This window comes from Oncorhynchus nerka, linkage group LG2 (assembly GCF_034236695.1).
Source record: "Oncorhynchus nerka isolate Pitt River linkage group LG2, Oner_Uvic_2.0, whole genome shotgun sequence".
In the NCBI taxonomy this organism is placed as follows: Eukaryota; Metazoa; Chordata; class Actinopteri; order Salmoniformes; family Salmonidae; genus Oncorhynchus; species Oncorhynchus nerka.
Window position 1 is genome coordinate 35,873,183 of NC_088397.1, and position 18,785 is coordinate 35,891,967.

Consider the following 18,785-nt stretch of genomic DNA (forward strand, 5'->3'; position numbering starts at 1 on the left):
CATTGCAATAAGAGTATTCTTCCATTTACTTAGCTATGTCAACTGCAGTTATTCCATTCCCAGTTTCTCTCCCTTTGATTTCTACTTCTCATATGAGGGTGCTGTTTAGGTAAGGGTGTGATGTCTGTGCAAAAACAAAACAGGCTATTTTAAATCACTAATATTGAAAAAATGTAGAACAATTAGACACCCTATAACCTACACCTACACACTCATGTATCAATCTGATTGATGGATTGTGTTGTGCAGTAAGCAGGCTCAGGTGTATAACTGTGGCTCCTTCCACCTTCAAAGAATAGGCAAGAGGGCCAACCATGGAGAATAGTAAGACACTTCATTATTTCTATAACTACGCTATATTGTTTGTCCTTGTGTGTCCGTTCATGTTTTTCAGCATAAAGTACTCTGCAGCCACTTAATGTGGTGTGGACACCAGGTGAGGCCACACACAGATTCCTGTTGAACACTGTGGCTTTAACTACCTTATTTTCTAAATAACAGTCTCTCTCCTTCACTTCATCCCTCTTTCCCCTTCTCCCTAAATCCTCTAGGTTATATCAGCTGTATCGGTGAACACCTCCTGCAGCTGAACAGGCTACATAGAGGGCACAGCATGATCAGATGTGAGAGGTCACTTGGTCAGGACAACAGGAAGTATTATTAAAGAGATGCTTTACATTGAAATACAGATAGATGCAATAGTCACAGAGTTAATGATCCAAGGTCAGTTTTGCATTTCACCTCCTGATTGATGACTAACAATGTTAGAATAAAAAATAAAAACACAAGGCTTAAACATGCTCTCTCTCCATCTGTCTCTCGTCTGCAGATATGTTTTGATGTGAGAGGATGCCAACCCCCAGTCTCATCATCGCCACCTCACCTGCTGCCTTCCCTGCTCGTATGTGTTTACCTCTTTCCCCTTCTGTCTTTTACACCTCTCTCACCACCTCTTTCCTCCTGTTTTTATAATTCATAACAGATGTGCATTGAAGTACAGATTGAACTTGTATTTATAACACTTGGATAATGAGCTTTTCAATTTTTGTAATTTGATGAAATAGTCCACCCATCCTGTGTTTATCAGATCAATGCAGATTAAGGTCATTAGATGTTGAGATGAACCAGTGTTAGATTATTTACATGATGCATAGGAAGTGTAGTGTTCTGCTTTTTAACATTATAGTTCTGTATATATGAATTAACTAGTTAAATCCTGTTTTTAGTCTATTAGTTACAATGTGTAACCATTGATGTCCCAGTACCAAGATTGGTAGACACTGTTGAAGTGTAATACAGACATGCAGACACAGTGTCATTCAAAGACTGGAATTTGATGCTCCTGGTATTGGATATGACTGAAAAACAATCTCAAAGACATTCATACCTAAACTGCACCTTTATTTACCAAGGTAGAGTACATGATCAGTGAATATATTAAATGTACAGGCTACAATGTGGGGATCTCATGCATCGTAATAACTACATGTATATACGACTTGCATCCTTGGCACAACATGATATTATATACTACTCAATCCATAGGCTTCATTGATGTCATTCAGGCTGTGTTGTAACTTTAATGTGTTACAGAGTTAATGTTTAAGTTTATTCTTTGAGCTGTATCTAAAGATATTTCTTTAGATGTATTTGCATATGTAATTGTATTGGGTTGTGTTGAATTACGCTTTTTGACTGCAAGTTCCAGAATGCTTTGCGAGAGGAATGAGAGAGATAACGCGCCAATTATGTGCAGGTGCTAATTGATTGTGGCTGACTTTCCGATAGCATCTTAACTGCATTGCTCTGTACCAAAACAAAGTTGCTAAATGTAACGTGAACAAGTATTATTACTAAAAGAAGATTTCGTATCAAACCCGACGTCCCGAGTCATTACTTTGAAGTTAGTTAATAATCTAAAAGGCTGTTTTGAAGTTGATACAACTGGCTATAGCTGAGGTTCATATCTAGGTTCTTAACTAATATGTATACCAAACGTTTGGGTCCCTACACAGATCGGCTAGATAGATAGCTACACATCCATGGGCATACAGCGATTTTAAATCATTCACCGCACAATAAGCAAAAACATAGCTAGCTACGTTATTTCATATATCTGCATGGCAAATATCAGCAAGGCAAGCGTACACAATTGTACATTCAATTTGCAGTAAATTCTTCAGCTAGCTAGATTCTATACATCCACTGTTTCACAAAATGACAGCCTGGTTCGTTTCATGAGTCCCTAAAACAACCAGAATTACAATGTCATAATCATGTCACAACATCCATAAAGCTAGTCAGCTAGCTGGCTAATGTTAGCTAGTCAGCTAGCTTGCTAAATCACGATTTTTGGAAATGATCTTTATGATTAAAAAAAATGCATAATCGTTTGTCTCTACCTTATTAACTAACATTCCTGGCAACTGTGCATGTTTTTGCATGATTCGTTTTGACATTACAATCCCTTATATTTGCATCTTAGTATTGTTGTCCGCCATCTTTGATCCAGTTCAGTTCTGTGTTGGCGTACCTCTCTCCCCTAATATTTCTGTCCGCCATCTTTGATCCAGTTCAGTTCTGTGTGGGCGTACCCCTCTCTCCTGGTATTTCTATCCGCCATCTTTGCTCCAGTTCAGTTCTGTGTAGGCGTACCACTCTCTCCTAGTATTTATGTCGGCCATCTTTGATCCAGTTCAGTTCTGTGTTGGCGTACCCCTCTCTCCTAGTATTTCTGTCCGCCTTCTTTGATCCAGTTCTGTGTAGTGGTACCCCTCTCTCGAAGTATCTTTCAGCCATCTTTGATGAAGAAAGTCTAACAGTCACGAGTGCAGCAGCCTCCCCCGGTCCTAGTGCCGGTCCGGTAGGTAGTTTAAGATGCGATGGTACGTTGACGAAAAAATAAATGACAGAAAAAATATATAGACTGATATTGATTTATTTAGGGGGGGCTAATGAATATTTTTTTTATTAATATCAAATCAATACATAAAGCACACGAGGGAACACAAGCATACATAGATTACAAACAATAGACAATCGAGCTAGGGGGTACAATATCACATTACAATTACACAAGGACCTTAAGGGACATGCATATACTTACAATTCTAACAGCTTTTTTGTTAGTAGAGCATTTAACCATCTTAAAATACAGTTCAAGCTATTTTCACTTTAAATTGACTTAAATGGTGCAGATCTCGGTTCCTTATCGTTTACGTTCACTGCTCCTACGTCTTTGACTCATCCTACTACAGTTTATACTTTTATATAATCTTTGTTGTCTTTGTCTATATTATCTCTTAATGCTAGGGGGTTACGAAACAGTGTGAAGCGCAAGGCCTTATTTTTATTTGCTAAACAATTTCGAACAGATTTTTGCTTTTTTCAAGAGTCTCACTCAATTTCTGCTGATGCCAACTTCTGGAGGTCACAGTGGGGCAACGATATTTGGCTTTCCCATGGATCTGAACGCTCTGCTGGTGTCACTACAATGAAAAATACCTTTGGTGGTAATATTCTACACTCGGAATGTGACCCCTTTGGTCACTTTATTTGTCTTGTGATCAGTTACAATGACATTACACTCATTACTGTAAACTTCTACGGGTACAACACCAAACATGAGAATGATGAGTTGCTTGAATCTATAGAGAAACATATACTTCATTGGCTATCTAAATTTCCCAATTCGTTATTATTGATAGGAGGGACTTTAACATTACAATAGATAATTCAACTGATAGATGGCCCCAGGTAGGCCAACCAATCAGAATTTGGGTTTAATACTTTTTATGGAAAAGTTTGATCTTACTGAGATATGGAGAGAGAGGTTTCCGGCCGAAAGATCATTCACTTGGAGTAACAAAACAGGCTCCAGACAATCCAGAATAGATTTTTGGCTTATATCCAAATGTATTGATAGTGAGTGTGTTACTACAAATATTTGTACTACTCCCCTCACAGACCATAAGGCTATTTACATTGATATCAAAATATTTACCCCTGATACGAACCCTGGTAGAGCATCCTACTGGAAGCTAAATAGCTCATTATTAAATAATGATATAGTTACATTTGAGGTTAAAGATCTGCTCTCACACTTTTGGGAAAGGGCTTGTGAAGAAAAATCTTATTGCAAGAACTGGGAGCTCTTTAAATTTGAGGTGTCCAAATATCTTAGACAATATGGTAGTAATCTTGCTAAGACCAGAAGAGCTGAGGAGGAAAAGGTGATCATTAAGATAACTTCCCTTTCTCAGAGGTCCCCAGCCGACCTCTTGGGGAGGAGAAGATGGAACTAATTGAGTTACAAAATAAACTGGATAATATATATAAATTAAAAGCAGAAGGAGCCTTTATTAGATCTAGGAAAAAATGGATTGAGGAGGGAGAACAGAATTCATCCTATTTCTTTAGACTTGAGAAATTTCACTCTAAAAATAACACTATCCATAAGTTAAACATTGATGGTGTTATTACAGATGACCAAAAATTAATCGCTAAATACTGCAGCAATTTTTACAGAAAATTGTATAGCTCTACGTACTGTCAGGAGTCCACAGATATGTTTTTTAACTCACTGAATAATGTTCACTCTATCAGTGATATAGAATCTAAACAGTGTGATGAACCCATCAAAGTTGAAGAGATTATAGAATCTATCAAACATCTAAAGAACAATAAATCACCAGGTGTTGATGGAATTACATCAGAATTTTACAAATTATTTTCTGAACAAGTAGCTCCCTTCCTATTTGAAGTCTTTTTGGAGAGTATTAAAAACAATGTTCTCCCTCCTACAATGAGTCAGGGGTTAATAACACTGATACCTAAGCCTAAAAAAAAAGTGCTGCTCATTGATAACTGGCGTCCAATTTGTCTTCTTAATAATGACTATAAGATATTAGCCTCACTACTTGCAAAAAGAATTAAAGAAGTTTTGGATGCAATCATTGATGAAACACAGTCTGGCTTCATGAGGAACAGACATATTTCTAACAATGTCAGACTAGTATTAGACGTACTTGACTACTCAGACCTAATAACTGAGGATAGCTTCATATTATTTTTAGATTTTTATAAAGCATTTGACACAGTAGAGCATCAGTTTCTCTTCCACTCCCTTGTGAGACTTGGCTTTGGGGATTTTTTCTGTAAGGCTATTAAGACTCTCTATGCAAATGGTAACAGCTCTATCAAATTGAAATATGGCACCTCACCTAGATTTGAGTTAAAGAGAGGAATTAGGCAAGGTTGTCCTATCTCTCCGTACCTGTTTTTATTAATCACCCAACTTCTTGCAAATTCTTTAAATAATAGTCCTGTACAAGGTATTTCCATAGCTGGTAAAGAAATTATTATAAGCCAGCTGGCTGACAATACTACACTTTTTCTGAAAGACGCTAACCAAATTCCCATATCGATCAATGTGATACAATCCTTTTCCAAAGCGTCTGGTCTATATCTTAACATTAAGAAATGTGAACTCATGGCTGTCAAAGATTGTGTGACACCTTCATATTATGGTATTCCAGTAAAAGAAGAACTTACATATTTAGGCATAACCATTACAAAGGATCAGAAGTCTAGAGGCTTACTAAATTTTAACCCTCTTATTAAAAAAACCCAGAAGAAACTAAATCAATGGCTACAGAGGGACTTATCTTTAAAAGGTAGAGTCCTAATAACCAAGGCTGAAGGTATCTCTAGACTAACATATGGTGCTCTATCTTTATATCTTGACTGTACAATAAGCAAGGAGATAGACCAGATGCTTTTCAACTTTCTTTGGAGAAACCGTACCCATTACATTAGGAAAACTGTTGTAATGAACACTTATGAGAATGGTGGACTGAATTTTCTGGATTTTACTACTTTAAATAATACTTTCAAGATCAATTGGATAAAGCAATTCCTAAGAAGACCCACTTCTATCTGGAATTTTATTCCTCATCATGTCTTCTCTACTTTTGGTGGCCTTAACTTCATGTTGTTTTGCAATTATAATATTGACAAAGTTCCAGTGAAACTTTCTGCTTTTCATCGGCAGGTTTTCTTGTCATGGTCCTTAAATTTATAAACACAATTTTTCTCCACACAGATATTATATATGGAATAATCGGGATATATTGTATAAAAATACCTCTCTGTTTTTAGAATATTGGTTCAGAAATAATATCCTATTGGTGAGCCAACTGGTAAATGCATAGGGTTTTTTACTCAGTTATAAAGAATTCTTATCACTTTACAAGGTCCCTGTAACACCTAAAGATTTTGCAATTGTTTTAGATGCCATTCCCTCAGGTGTTGCTATGTTATTCAGGAACATGTCAAGACCTGACCCTCAGAACCTACCTTCTATTGACCCTGTTGACTCATCAGTAGGAAAGATTTGTTTCTCTTTTGGTCCATTCAACAACAGAGCGATACGATCTTTGTTTCAGCAGGATGTTGTATCTATACCTTATGTCATGCCTTATTGGAATGGATTTATTGATAATATCTGTTGGAAAAAAGTTTGGATGTTGCCACAAACATACCTACTTGTTAACAAAATTAAGGAAGTTTCCTTTAAAAATATTCATAAATATTATCCTGCCAACCACTATATGAAGAAGTTTAAGGAAAACATCAACTCAAATTGTTCCTTTTGTAACGACCACCCAGAAACAGTTGTGCATCTTTTTTGGCATTGTATGCATGTAAGAAAACTGTGGCAAGACATCAGTAGGTTTATAATTGAACACATTTATGAAGATTTTACACTATTGTGGAGAGATGTACTGTTTGGATTCTTTACATACAATAGAAATAAGCGGAATCATTTTTATGTAATTAATTTCATTATTCTTTTGGCCAAATTTCATATACACAAATGTAAATTTACAAACAGAAAACCACATTTTCGTACCCTACAAAAAGAAATTGAACTGTATTTTAAGACGGTTAAATGCTCTACTAACAAAAAAGCTGTTAGAATTGTAAGTATATGCATGTCCCTTAAGGTCCTTGTGTAATTGTAATGTGATATTGTACCCCCTAGCTCGATTGTCCCTTGTTTGTAATCTATGTATGCTTGTGTTCCCTCATGTGCTTTATGTATTGATTTGTTGTTAATAAAAAAAAAATATATATAAAAAAATATTTAAAAAATAAAAATAAAAAGTTCTAAGCTAACCTAGCAAACCAGCTAGCTGACAAACAACGTACATATATAATTAAATGGGTCAACAAGTACATACGACAGAAGTGTGTTTAATTCACAGAGACTAAAATACACCAAAAACAGTGTGAAGAGCGTGAATGTTGTAGCTATGCTAGAAAGCTACCGAGGTGTCTGACTAGCTGTTGTTGTTGAAGGAGCGTCCCGTCCACTAGATTATACGTCACACTGGCAGCGTCGCCTGAACCTAAAAGACGCACATCACCATTTGCTGACTGTTGTGGGCAACGCAGTTGAGGAACCAAAAGTAAATTTTTCATTTATTAAGTTTATTAAGTCGTTCAAAGAGAAGCATGTGTTGATTGATACGTGTTTAATGAGTGATAATTTAAAACAAACTTTACACCCACTACATATTTAAATTGAACCATACTTCTAACATGGATCATTTTGACACCAGAGACATATATTTTATCATAGCCAAAATGTGGTTTATTCAATTCTTCAATTTTTTCATGACTTTGTCAATCAACTTGTTCTTAATAAATCAAAATAATGGTTTAGTGTTTCTGTATAAATACTAGACTAGAATAATAGACTTTCAACAAATTCAAATCCTTTGGAGTCACCCCAGCCAAAAGCACCTTTGATAAATAGGACGTTAATTTCAAATCAAAATCGAATCACATTTTATTGGTCACATACATGTGTTTAGAAGATATGATTGCGGGTGTAGAGAAATGCTTGTGGTTCTAGAGTCGATAGTTCTCTATATCTAACAATTTCACAACAAATACCCAATACACACAAATCTAAGTATTTGAATCTAGGTTTCTCTGTTGACATGATCCATCCCACCAGAGGGTGGAGGGGCAACTCTATCACTGGTTTTGACCAGACAGACACCTGCAGACACACAGTATTGTGCCTCCCATGTACCCTCCTAAGATTGGACTTTTCTATACCAAGTATCACATGACTGTGTACAAAACTGCCAGGGGTAGAAAACTTTAACAACACTCTGCTAGCGGTATACAGTGCATTTGTAATGTATTCAGACCCCTTCACTTATCCCGCATTTTTTTAAACGTTACAGCCTTATTCTAAACTTGAAGATTTCCCCCCCCCCCACATCAAATCTACACACAATACCCCATAATGACATCACAAAACCCCATAATGACAAACCAAAAATAAGTTTTTAGACATTTTTGCACATTTATTAACTTAAGTATTCAGACCCTTTACTATGACACTCGAAATGGTGCTCAGATGCATCCTGATTCCATTGATCATCCTTGAGATGTTTCTTCAACTTGTTTGGAGTCCACCTGTGGTAAATTCAATTGATTGGACATGATTTGGAAAGGCACACACCTGTCTATATAAGGTCCCACAGGTAACAGTGGATGTCAGAGCAAAAACCAAGCCATGAGGTCAAATAAATTATCCGTTGAGCTCTGAGACAGGAATGCGTCAAGGCACAGATCTGGGGAAGGGTATTTTTGCAGCATTGAAGGTCCCCAAGAACACAGTGGCCTCCATAATTCTTAATTGGAGGAAGGTTGGAACCACCAAGACTCTTCCAAGAGCTGGCCACCCGGCCAAACTAAGAAATCGGGGGAGAAAGGCCTTCATCAGGGAAGGGAACAAGAACCCGATGGTCACCCTGACAGAGCTACAGACTTCCTCTGTGGAGATGGGAGAATCTTCCGGAAGGACAACAATCTCAGCAGCACTCCACCGATCAGGACTTTATGGAAGAGTGGGCAGACGGAATCCACTCCACAGTAAAAGGCACATGACTGCCAGCTTGGAGGTTGCCGAAAGGCATTCAGGCCAAAGAGTTCAATCTTGGTTTCATCAGACCAGAGAATCTTGTTTCTCATGGTCTGAGAGTCTTTAGGTACCTTTTGGCAAACTCTAAGCGGGCTGTAATGTGCCTTTTACTGAGGAGTGGCCTCCGTCTGGCCACTCTACCACAAAGGCCTGATTGGTGGAGTGCTGCAGAGATGGTTGTCCTTCTGGAAGGTTCTCCCATCCCTACAGAGTAACTCTAGAGCTGTCAGAGTGACCATCGGGTTCTTGGTCACCTCCCTGACAAAGGCCCTTCTCCCCCGATTGCGCAGTCTGGCCGGGTGGCCAGCTCTAGGAAGAGTCTTCCAAACGTCTTCCATTAAAAAATGATGGTGGCCACTGTGTTTTTGGGGACCAATGCTGCAGACATTTTTTGGTACCATTCCCCAGATCTGTGCCTCGACACAATCCTGTCTCGGAGCTCTAAGGACAATTTATTTGACCTCATTGCTTGGTGTTTGATCTGACATGCATTGTCAACTGTGAGACCTTATATAGACAGGTGTAACCATACACAATATGATTTCATGTGGCCTAAACAAAAACACAAATTCTCAGTCAAAAATATAAGTCAGAATACACTCTATCTATTCTCTCATTTGATTTCAGGTTCTCTGAATGTTCTTCCACACAGACAGCAGTGGTAGGACTTTTACCGTGTTTATCCTCTTATACTCCTTCAGGCTACTTGACCAGGTAAAACTCTATCCAGACTGGGAGCATTGGAAAGGGTTTTCTCTTCTGTATCCTCTCATGAGCTTTAAGTTCTGCCATTCGTGAGAATCTATTTTTACACTGGGAGCAGAAAATGCTTTTCTCCTCTATGTATTCTCTCATGCCTTTTCAGGTTAGTTAACATGGTAAAACTCTTTTCACACTGGGAACATTGGTAAGGCTTTTCTCCTGTGTGTATCCTCTCATGAGCTTTCAGGTGCCCTATCTGAGTAAAACTCTTTCCACACTGGGAACATTGGAAAGGCTTTTCTCCTGTGTGTATCCTCTCATGAGCTTGAAGGTCCCATAACTGAGTAAAACTCATTCCACAGTGGGAACAGTGATGAGGCTTTTCTCCTGTGTGTATTCTCTCATGCCTTTTCAGGTTAGCTAACACGGCAAAACTCTTTCCACACTGGGAGCATTGGTAAGGCTTTTCTCCTGTGTGTAGTCTCGCATGCTTTTTTAGGTTTCCTATCCGAGTAAAACTCTTTCCACAATGGGAACATTGGAATGGCTTTTCTCCTTTATGTATTCTCTCATGTTCTTTTAATTGCCCTATCTTAGTAAAACTCTTTCCACACTGGGAACATTGGAAAGGCTTTTCTCCTGTGTGTTTCCTCTTATGAGCTTTTAGGTCCCCATCCTGATTAAAACTCATTCCACATTGGGCACAGTGATAAGGCTTTTCTCCTGTGTGTATTCTCTCGTGTCTTTTCAGGTTAGCTAACACAGCAAAACTCTTTCCACACTGGGAGCATTGGAAAGGCTTTTCTCCTGTGTGTGTCCTCTCATGCAGTTTTAGGTTCCCTAACCAGCAAAAACTCTTTTCACAGTAGGAGCAGTGGTGTTGTCTGGCTGGTTTGGGCATCTCTGGGTCTGGTTCCCTTGAAGGACTCTTCCCGCTGTCAGAGTGAGACTCTGTTTTCTCTCCTGCCAAAGACAAACAGAGTATCTAGTTAAACAGAGACCTGAATGAAACCTCCACATGATAAAACTGTCTTCCTATGAGGTTTAATCTAGACTAGATCCCTCAATAAAAGAGCAGAACTGGTCATCACAGAGTTGCTGTAGTGCTTTGTAGGCTGGGTAAATCCATTTGAATTCCATACATTTTTGACAGCATCCCTTTTGATTTAAAAAAAACATTTCCTTACATGTTTGCCTTTGGAAGAAGTGGTAAAAACATTAATGAGATATACAGTACCAGTCAAAAGTTGACACACCTACTAATTCCAGGAGTTTTCTTTATATTTACTATTTTTTACATTGTAGAATAATAGTGAAGACATGAAATCCATGAAATAACACATATGGAATCATGTAGTAACCAAAAAAGTGGTAAACAAATCCAAATATATTTTAGAATATTCAAAGTAGCCACCCTTTGCCTTCATGACAGCTTTGCACACTCTTGGCATTCTCTCAACCAGCTTCACCTGGAATGCTTTTCCAACAGTCTTTAAGGAGTTCTCACATATGCTGAGCAATTGTTGGCTGCTTTTCCTTCACTCTGCGGTCCAACTCATCCCAAACCATCTCAATTGGGTTGAGGTCAGGTGATTGTGGTGGCCAGGTCATCTGATGCAGCACTCCATCACTCTCCTTCTTGGTCAAATAGCCCTTACACAGCCTGTGTTGGGACATTGTCCTGCTGAGAAACAAATGATAGTCCCACTAAGCGCAAACCAGATGGGATGGTGTATCGCTTCAGAATGCTGTGGTAGCCAGACAGGTGTGTGCCTTTCCAAATCATGTCCAATCAATTGAATTTACCACAGGTGGACTCCAATGAAGTTGTAGAAACATCTCAACGATGATCAATGGAAACAGTATGCACCCGAGCTCAATTTCAAGTCTCAGATTAAAAGGTTTGAATACTTATGTACATAATATTAAATAATAAATAATAATGTTTTTTCTTATAATAAATTTAGCATTTTTTCTAAAAACCTATTTACGCCTTTTCATTATCGGGTATTGTGTGTAGATTGATGAGGATTTTTATTTATTGTAGAATAAGGCTGTAATGTAACAAAATGTGGAAAGACTTTAGTGACAAATAAAAATAGTTTTTTATATATATATTTGTTATTATATCTCTCAGATACAGGACAGACACCTCAGAACAAACTTCATTTACATTTTTTGGGGGAAACAATGTTACTATGGTTATTGTTGTTCCATGTTGTGAATGTTGTCCAATGTGTTACTATGGTTACTGTTGTTCCATGTTGTGAATGTTATCCAATGTGTTACTATGGTTACTGTTGCTCCATATTGTGAATGTTCTCCAATGTGTTACAGCAGTATGAACAAATATTTTATTGACAAAACAATTTTTAAATATTTTTGTTGATACTTACAATTCAAAATTAAATAGCAAAATTATCCTTGGTATAACCTTAAAACATTTCTCATTCCGTTGTCGTTGGAGTGAGGCCTAGCCGACTGGTGAAGGGGGTCTCATTCACATTGGGAAATTATTTGGCAATCCTTTCTTTGGGGTAATTATATCATTTGGGAAAATGTATTTCAATTTATTTACCTGTTGGACCCACCACTATGTCATTTCTCTCCTGTTCTATTAGACCCACCACTATGTCATTTCTCTCCTGTTCTATTGGATCCACCACTGTCATTTCTCTCTTGTTCTATTAGAACCACCACTATGTAATTTCTCTCCTGTTCTATTAGACCCACCACTATATCATTTCTCTCCTGTTATAGTAGACCCACCACTATGTCATTTCTCTCCTGTTATAGTAGACCCACCACTATGTAATTTCTCTCCTGTTCTATTGGATCCACCACTATGTAATGTCTCTCCTGTTCTATTAGACCCACCACTATGTCATTTCTCTCCTGTTCTATTAGACCCACCACTATGTCATTTCTCTCCTGTTCTATTAGACCCACCACTATGTCATTTCTCTCCTGTTATATTAGACCCACCACTATGTCATTTCTCTCCTGTTATATTAGACCCACCACTATGTCATTTCTCTCCTGTTATATTAGACCCACCACTATGTAATTTCTCTCCTGTTCTATTGGATCCACCACTATGTCATGTCTCTCCTGTTCTATTAGACCCACCACTATGTCATTTCTCTCCTGTTCTATTAGACCCACCACTATGTCATTTCTCTCCTGTTATATTAGACCCACCACTATGTCATTTATCTCCTGTTCTATTGGATCCACCACTATGCCATTTCTCTCCTGTTCTATTAGACCCACCACTATGTAATTTCTCTCCTGTTCTATTAGACCCACCACTATGTCATTTCTCTCCTGTTCTATTGGACACACCGTGTGTCATTTCTCTCCTGTTCTATTCGTTTTCATATCAAAATTATTTCGTTGTCCAGAAGCCAAAAGGCACAATCCTAGTTGTTGCAGCTTTAGACACCAAGACTTCCGGCGCCGACAGAGATGGCCGCCTCGCTTCGCGTTCCTAGGAAACTATGCAGTTTTTTGTTTTTTTTACGTGTTATTTCTTACATTAGTACCCCAGGTCATCTTAGGTTTCATTACATACAGTCGAGAAGAACTACTGAATATAAGATCAGCGTCAACTCACCATCAGTACGACCAAGAATATGTTTTCCGCGACGCGGATCCTGTGTTCTGCCTTACAAACAGGACAACGGAATGGATCGCATGCAGCGACCCAAGAAAACGACTCCGAAAAAGAGGGAAACGTAGCGGTCTTCTGGTCAGACTCCGGACAAGGGCACATCGCGCACCACTCCCCAGCATTCTTCTTGCCAATGTCCAGTCTCTTGACAACAAGGTTGATGAAATCCGAGCAAGGGTAGCATTCCAGAGGGACATCAGAGACTGCAATGTTCTCTGCTTCACGGAAACATGGCTTACTGGGAAGACGCTATCCGATGCGGTGCAGCCAACGGGTTTCTCCACGCATCGCGCCGACAGAAACAAACATCTTTCTGGTAAGAAGAGCGGCGGGGGCGTATGCCTCATGACTAACGAGACATGGTGTGATGAAGGAAACATACAGGAACTCAAATCCTTCTGTTCACCTGATTTAGAATTCCTCACAATCAAATGTAGACCGCATTATCTTCCAAGAGAATTCTCTTCGATTATAATCACAGCCGTATATATCCCCCAAGCAGACACATCGATGGCTCTGAACGAACTTTATTTAACTCTTTGCAAACTGGAAACCATTTATCCGGAGGCTGCATTCATTGTAGCTGGGGATTTTAACAAAGCTAATCTGAAAACAAGACTCCCTAAATTTTATCAGCATATCGATTGCGCAACCAGGGGTGGTAAAACCTTGGATCATTGTTACTCTAACTTCCGCGACGCATATAAGGCCCTGCCCCGCCCCCTTTCGGAAAAGCTGACCACGACTCCATTTTGTTGATCCCTGCCTACAGGCAGAAACTTAAACAAGAGGCTCCCACGCTGAGGTCTGTCCAACGCTGGTCAGACCAAGCTGACTCCACACTCCAAGACTGCTTCCATCACGTGGACTGGGACATGTTTCGTATTGGGGTCAGATGAAAATATTGACGAATACGCTGATTCGGTGTGCGAGTTCATTAGAACGTGCGTCGAAGATGTCGTTCCCATAGCAACGATAAAAACATTCCCAAACCAGAAACCGTGGATTGATGGCAGCATTCGCGTGAAACTGAAAGCGCGAACCACTGCTTTTAATCAGGGCAAGGTGTCTGGTAACATGTCCGAATATAAACAATGCAGCTATTCCTCCATAAGGCTATTAAACAAGCTAAGCGTCAGTACAGAGACAAAGTGGAATCTCAATTCAATGGCTCAGACACAAGAGGCATGTGGCAGGGTCTACAGTCAATCACGGACTACAAGAAGAAACCCAGCCCAGTCACGGACCAGGATGTCTTGCTCCCAGGCAGACTAAATAACTTTTGCCCGCTTTGAGGACAATACAGTGCCACTGACACGGCCTGCAACGAAAACATGCGGTCTCTCCTTCACTGCAGCCGAGGTGAGTAAGACATTTAAACGTGTTAACCCTCGCAAGGCTGCAGGCCCAGACGGCATCCCCAGCCGCGCCCTCAGAGCATGCGAGACCAGCTGGCCGGTGTGTTTACGGACATATTCAATCAATCCCTATACCAGTCTGCTGTTCCCACATGCTTCAAGAGGGCCACCATTGTTCCTGTTCCCAAGAAAGCTAAGGTAACTGAGCTAAACGACTACCGCCCGTAGCACTCACTTCCGTCATCATGAAGTGCTTTGAGAGACTAGTCAAGGACCATATCACCTCCACCCTACCTGACACCCTAGACCCACTCCAATTTGCTTACCGCCCAAATAGGTCCACAGACGATGCAATCTCAACCACACTGCACACTGCCCTAACCCACCTGGACAAGAGGAATACCTATGTGAGAATGCTGTTCATCGACTACAGCTCGGCATTCAACACCATAGTACCCTCCAAGCTCGTCATCAAGCTCGAGACCCTGGGTCTCGACCCCCGCCCTGTGCAACTGGGTACTGGACTTCCTGACGGGCCGCCCCAGGTGGTGAGGGTAGGCAACAACATCTCCTCCCCCTGATCCTCAACACGTGGGCCCCACAAGGGTGCGTTCTGAGCCCTCTCCTGTACTCCCTGTTCACCCACGACTGCGTGGCCACGCACGCCTCCAACTCAATCATCAAGTTTGCGGACGACACAACAGTGGTAGGCTTGATTACCAACAACGACGAGACGGCCTACAGGGAGGAGGTGAGGGCCCTCGGAGTGTGGTGTCAGGAAAATAACCTCACACTCAACGTCAACAAAACTAAGGAGATGATTGTGGACTTCAGGAAACAGCAGAGGGAACACCCCCTATCCACATCGATGGAACAGTAGTGGAGAGGGTAGCAAGTTTTAAGTTCCTCGGCATACACATCACAGACAAACTGAATTGGTCCACTCACACTGACAGCGTCGTGAAGAAGGCGCAGCAGCGCCTCTTCAACCTCAGGAGGCTGAAGAAATTCGGCTTGTCACCAAAAGCACTCACAAACTTCTACAGATGCACAATCGAGAGCATCCTGGCGGGCTGTATCACCGCCTGGTACGGCAACTGCTCCGCCCTCAACCGTAAGGCTCTCCAGAGGGTAGTGAGGTCTGCACAACGCATCACCGGGGCAAACTACCTGCCCTCCAGGACACCTACACCACCCGATGTTACAGGAAGGCCATAAAGATCATCAAGGACATCAACCACCCGAACCACTGCCTGTTCACCCCGCTATCATCCAGAAGGCGAGGTCAGTACAGGTGCATCAAAGCTGGGACTGAGAGACTGAAAAACAGCTTCTATCTCAAGGCTATCAGACTGTTAAACAGCCACCATTGAGTGGCTGCTGCCTACACACTGTCATTGACACTGACCCAACTCCAGCCACTTTAATAATGGGAATTGATGGGAAATGATGTAAATATATCACTAGCCACTTTAAACAATGCTACCTTATATAATGTTACTTACCCTACATTATTCATCTCATATGCATACGTATATACTGTACTCTACATCATCGACTGCATCCTTATGTAATACATGTATCACTAGCCACTTTAACTATGCCACTTTGTTTACTTTGTCTACATACTCATCTCATATGTATATACTGTACTCGATACCATCTACTGTTTGCTGCTCTGTACCATCACTCATTCATATATCCTTATGTACATATTCTTTATCCCCTTACACTGTGTATAAGACAGTAGTTTTAGAATTGTTAGTTAGATTACTTGTTGGTTATCACTGCATTGTCGGAACTAGAAGCACAAGCATTTCGCTACACTCGCATTAACATCTGCTAACCATGTGTATGTGACAAATAAAATTGGATTTGATTTGATTTGATTTAGACTCCCCCTCTTTCTAAGTTTCTAAAAGAGGTTTTCATCTGTCAGATATGAACCTCTATCAGATGGACTGTATAGAACGGTGTGTTCATCTCTGTCAGATATGAACCTCTACCAGGTGGACTGTATAGACTAGTGTGTTCATCTCTGTCAGATATGAACCTCTATCAGATGGACTGTATAGAACGGTGTGTTCATCTCTGTCAGATATGAATCTCTACCAGGTGGACTGTATAAAACAGTGTGTACATCTCTGTCAGATATAAACCTCTATCAGGTGGACTGTATAGAACGGTGTGTTCTAATAAAACACTATAGGAGTGGTCTCCAGATGCATATTCATGCCATGAGGCTAGTAGCTTAGCATTTCTCTCCATTGAATACAGGCGGTTGACGTCAACAACCCTCAGACTGGGGGCATTGTGTGTAGTAAATTATGGGCATTGTGTGTAGTAAATCATCACAACACAAAAATCACTACATGCCGTGCCCCCAGTCTGCGGTCAGCATTTAGACCCTTCTCAAATATACATGTTAAGTCACTTTTTGGAAACGGAACGGAAAAAACAAGGGGTAGCTTGCTCTCTATGTCGTCTGATGATTCTAGACATATCAGACATAATCACAGGGCCCTCCGTTGAAGAGGTATTGACAAGCCAACTCCGAATATCCAAAGTGAACAAAAACTATTTAAGGCGGAACTCACTGGTGTTAATCAGATCTCCTATCTCCACCTCTTCATCTTTCAATGTGACAGTAATCTCCCCTTCATTCTTCACTCCAAAAACTGCATCATCATCTTTCTCTTCCTCCTCCTCTTTCACTCTTAACTCGTCTTCCTCTTCTTTCACTGAAACGTCTTCCTCTTCTTCTTTCACTGTAACAGCCTCACCCTCTACTTCTTGTTTAACTGTAACATCCTCCTCTTTCACGACAAGGTTCAGCCCCAGAGCTTCTTTCTCCGTCCAGCAGATCTCCTCTTCTTTAACAGGAGGAAAGTAGTTTAGGGAGCTCATGGTCGGGGATGTTAACTAGCTAGCTATAATTAGCGACTAGGCTAGTGCTAACTTAACCAGCCAGCTACTATTGCTGACGAATAAAGAATAACGAAATATTAAATTAAATAGGTTAACAAGTAGATACGACAGAACTGTGTCTAAAACACAGTAGCTAATATACTTCGAACGCGTAGAAATAGCTTGAATCTATCGGCTATGTTGTCTAGCAAGCTACCGAGGTGGTTGACGAGCTGTTTCTGAAGAAAAGTCCACTAGATCATACGTCACGCTTGCAGCGTCGCCTGAAAGACGCACAACGCCGTCTGCTGACTGGAGGGGAAACGCAGTTGAGGATCATATTTTATTTTCAGATAAAGTTCATTTTAAATGTATTTAATTAACTTTTTTAAAATTTAGTATACCGCGCATTCTTAAAGTATTCAGACCCCTTGACTTTTTCCACATTTTGTTACCTTACAACCCTATTCTAAAATGGATTAAATAGAAAATGTTCCTCATCAATCTACACACAATATTTTTTATTTAACTAGGCAAGTCATTTAAGAACAAATTCTTATTTACAATGACGGCCTACCAAACCTGGACGATGCTGGTCCAATTGTGCATCCCTATGGGACTCACTGCCAGATGTGATTCAGTGCCTTAGACGGTTGCGCCACTCGGGAGCCCATAAAGCAAAGGTAACTGAACTAAATGACTATCGCCCCGTAGCACTTACTTCCATCATCATGAAGTGCTTTGAGAGACTAGTCAAGGATCATATCACCTCCTCCTTACCTGTCACCCTAGACCCACTTCAATTTGCTTACCCCCCCCCCCCCCCCCCCCCAATAGATCCACAGACGATGCAATCACCATCGCACTGCCCATCTGGACAAGAGGAATGCCTATGTAAGAATGCTGTTCATTGACTATAGCTCAGCATTCAACACCATAGTACCCTCCAAGCTCTTCATTAAGCTTGAGGCCCTGGGTCTGAACCCCGCCCTGTGTAACTGGGTCCTGGACTTCCTGACGGGCCTCCCCCAGGTGGTGATACCCACAAGGATGGGTGCTCAGCCCCCTCCTGTACTTCCTGTTCACCCATGACTGCATGGCCATGCAAGCCTCAATCATCAAGTTTGCAGATGACACAACA

General features: G+C 40.5%; 1 protein-coding gene across 2 annotated transcripts; it reads right to left on the reverse strand.

Moving 5' to 3' along the window:
- Window positions 1–7,523: 7,523 nt before the first annotated feature.
- LOC115118679 (zinc finger protein 239-like) lies at window positions 7,524–17,900 on the reverse strand. 2 transcript variants are annotated; one of them, XR_010464295.1, is made up of 3 exons: window positions 17,335–17,900; window positions 9,679–10,669; window positions 7,524–8,496 (listed from the first exon to the last, which is right to left on the reverse strand). XR_010464295.1 is itself a non-coding variant. In XM_029647368.2 (2 exons), exons 1-2 carry the CDS (start codon window positions 17,642–17,644, stop codon window positions 9,813–9,815), a joined length of 1,167 nt encoding a protein of 388 aa, XP_029503228.2. In that variant the 5' UTR covers window positions 17,645–17,900; the 3' UTR covers window positions 7,524–9,812. The 2 variants fall into 2 exon arrangements, 1 of the variants encoding a protein (XP_029503228.2); XM_029647368.2 differs by having other exon boundaries at window positions 7,524–10,669.
- Between the last annotated feature and the right edge of the window lie 885 nt (window positions 17,901–18,785).

Bases quoted from the DNA above. Each gene is read 5' to 3' on its own strand.
- LOC115118679 (XM_029647368.2), bottom strand. From the start codon at position 17,644: ATGAGCTCCCTAAACTACTTTCCTCCTGTTAAAGAAGAGGAGATCTGC. The intron at 10,670-17,334 runs GTGAGTTCCGCC...TGTCTTTGGCAG, and splicing joins AGGAGATCTGATTAACACCA to GAGAGAAAACAGAGTCTCAC.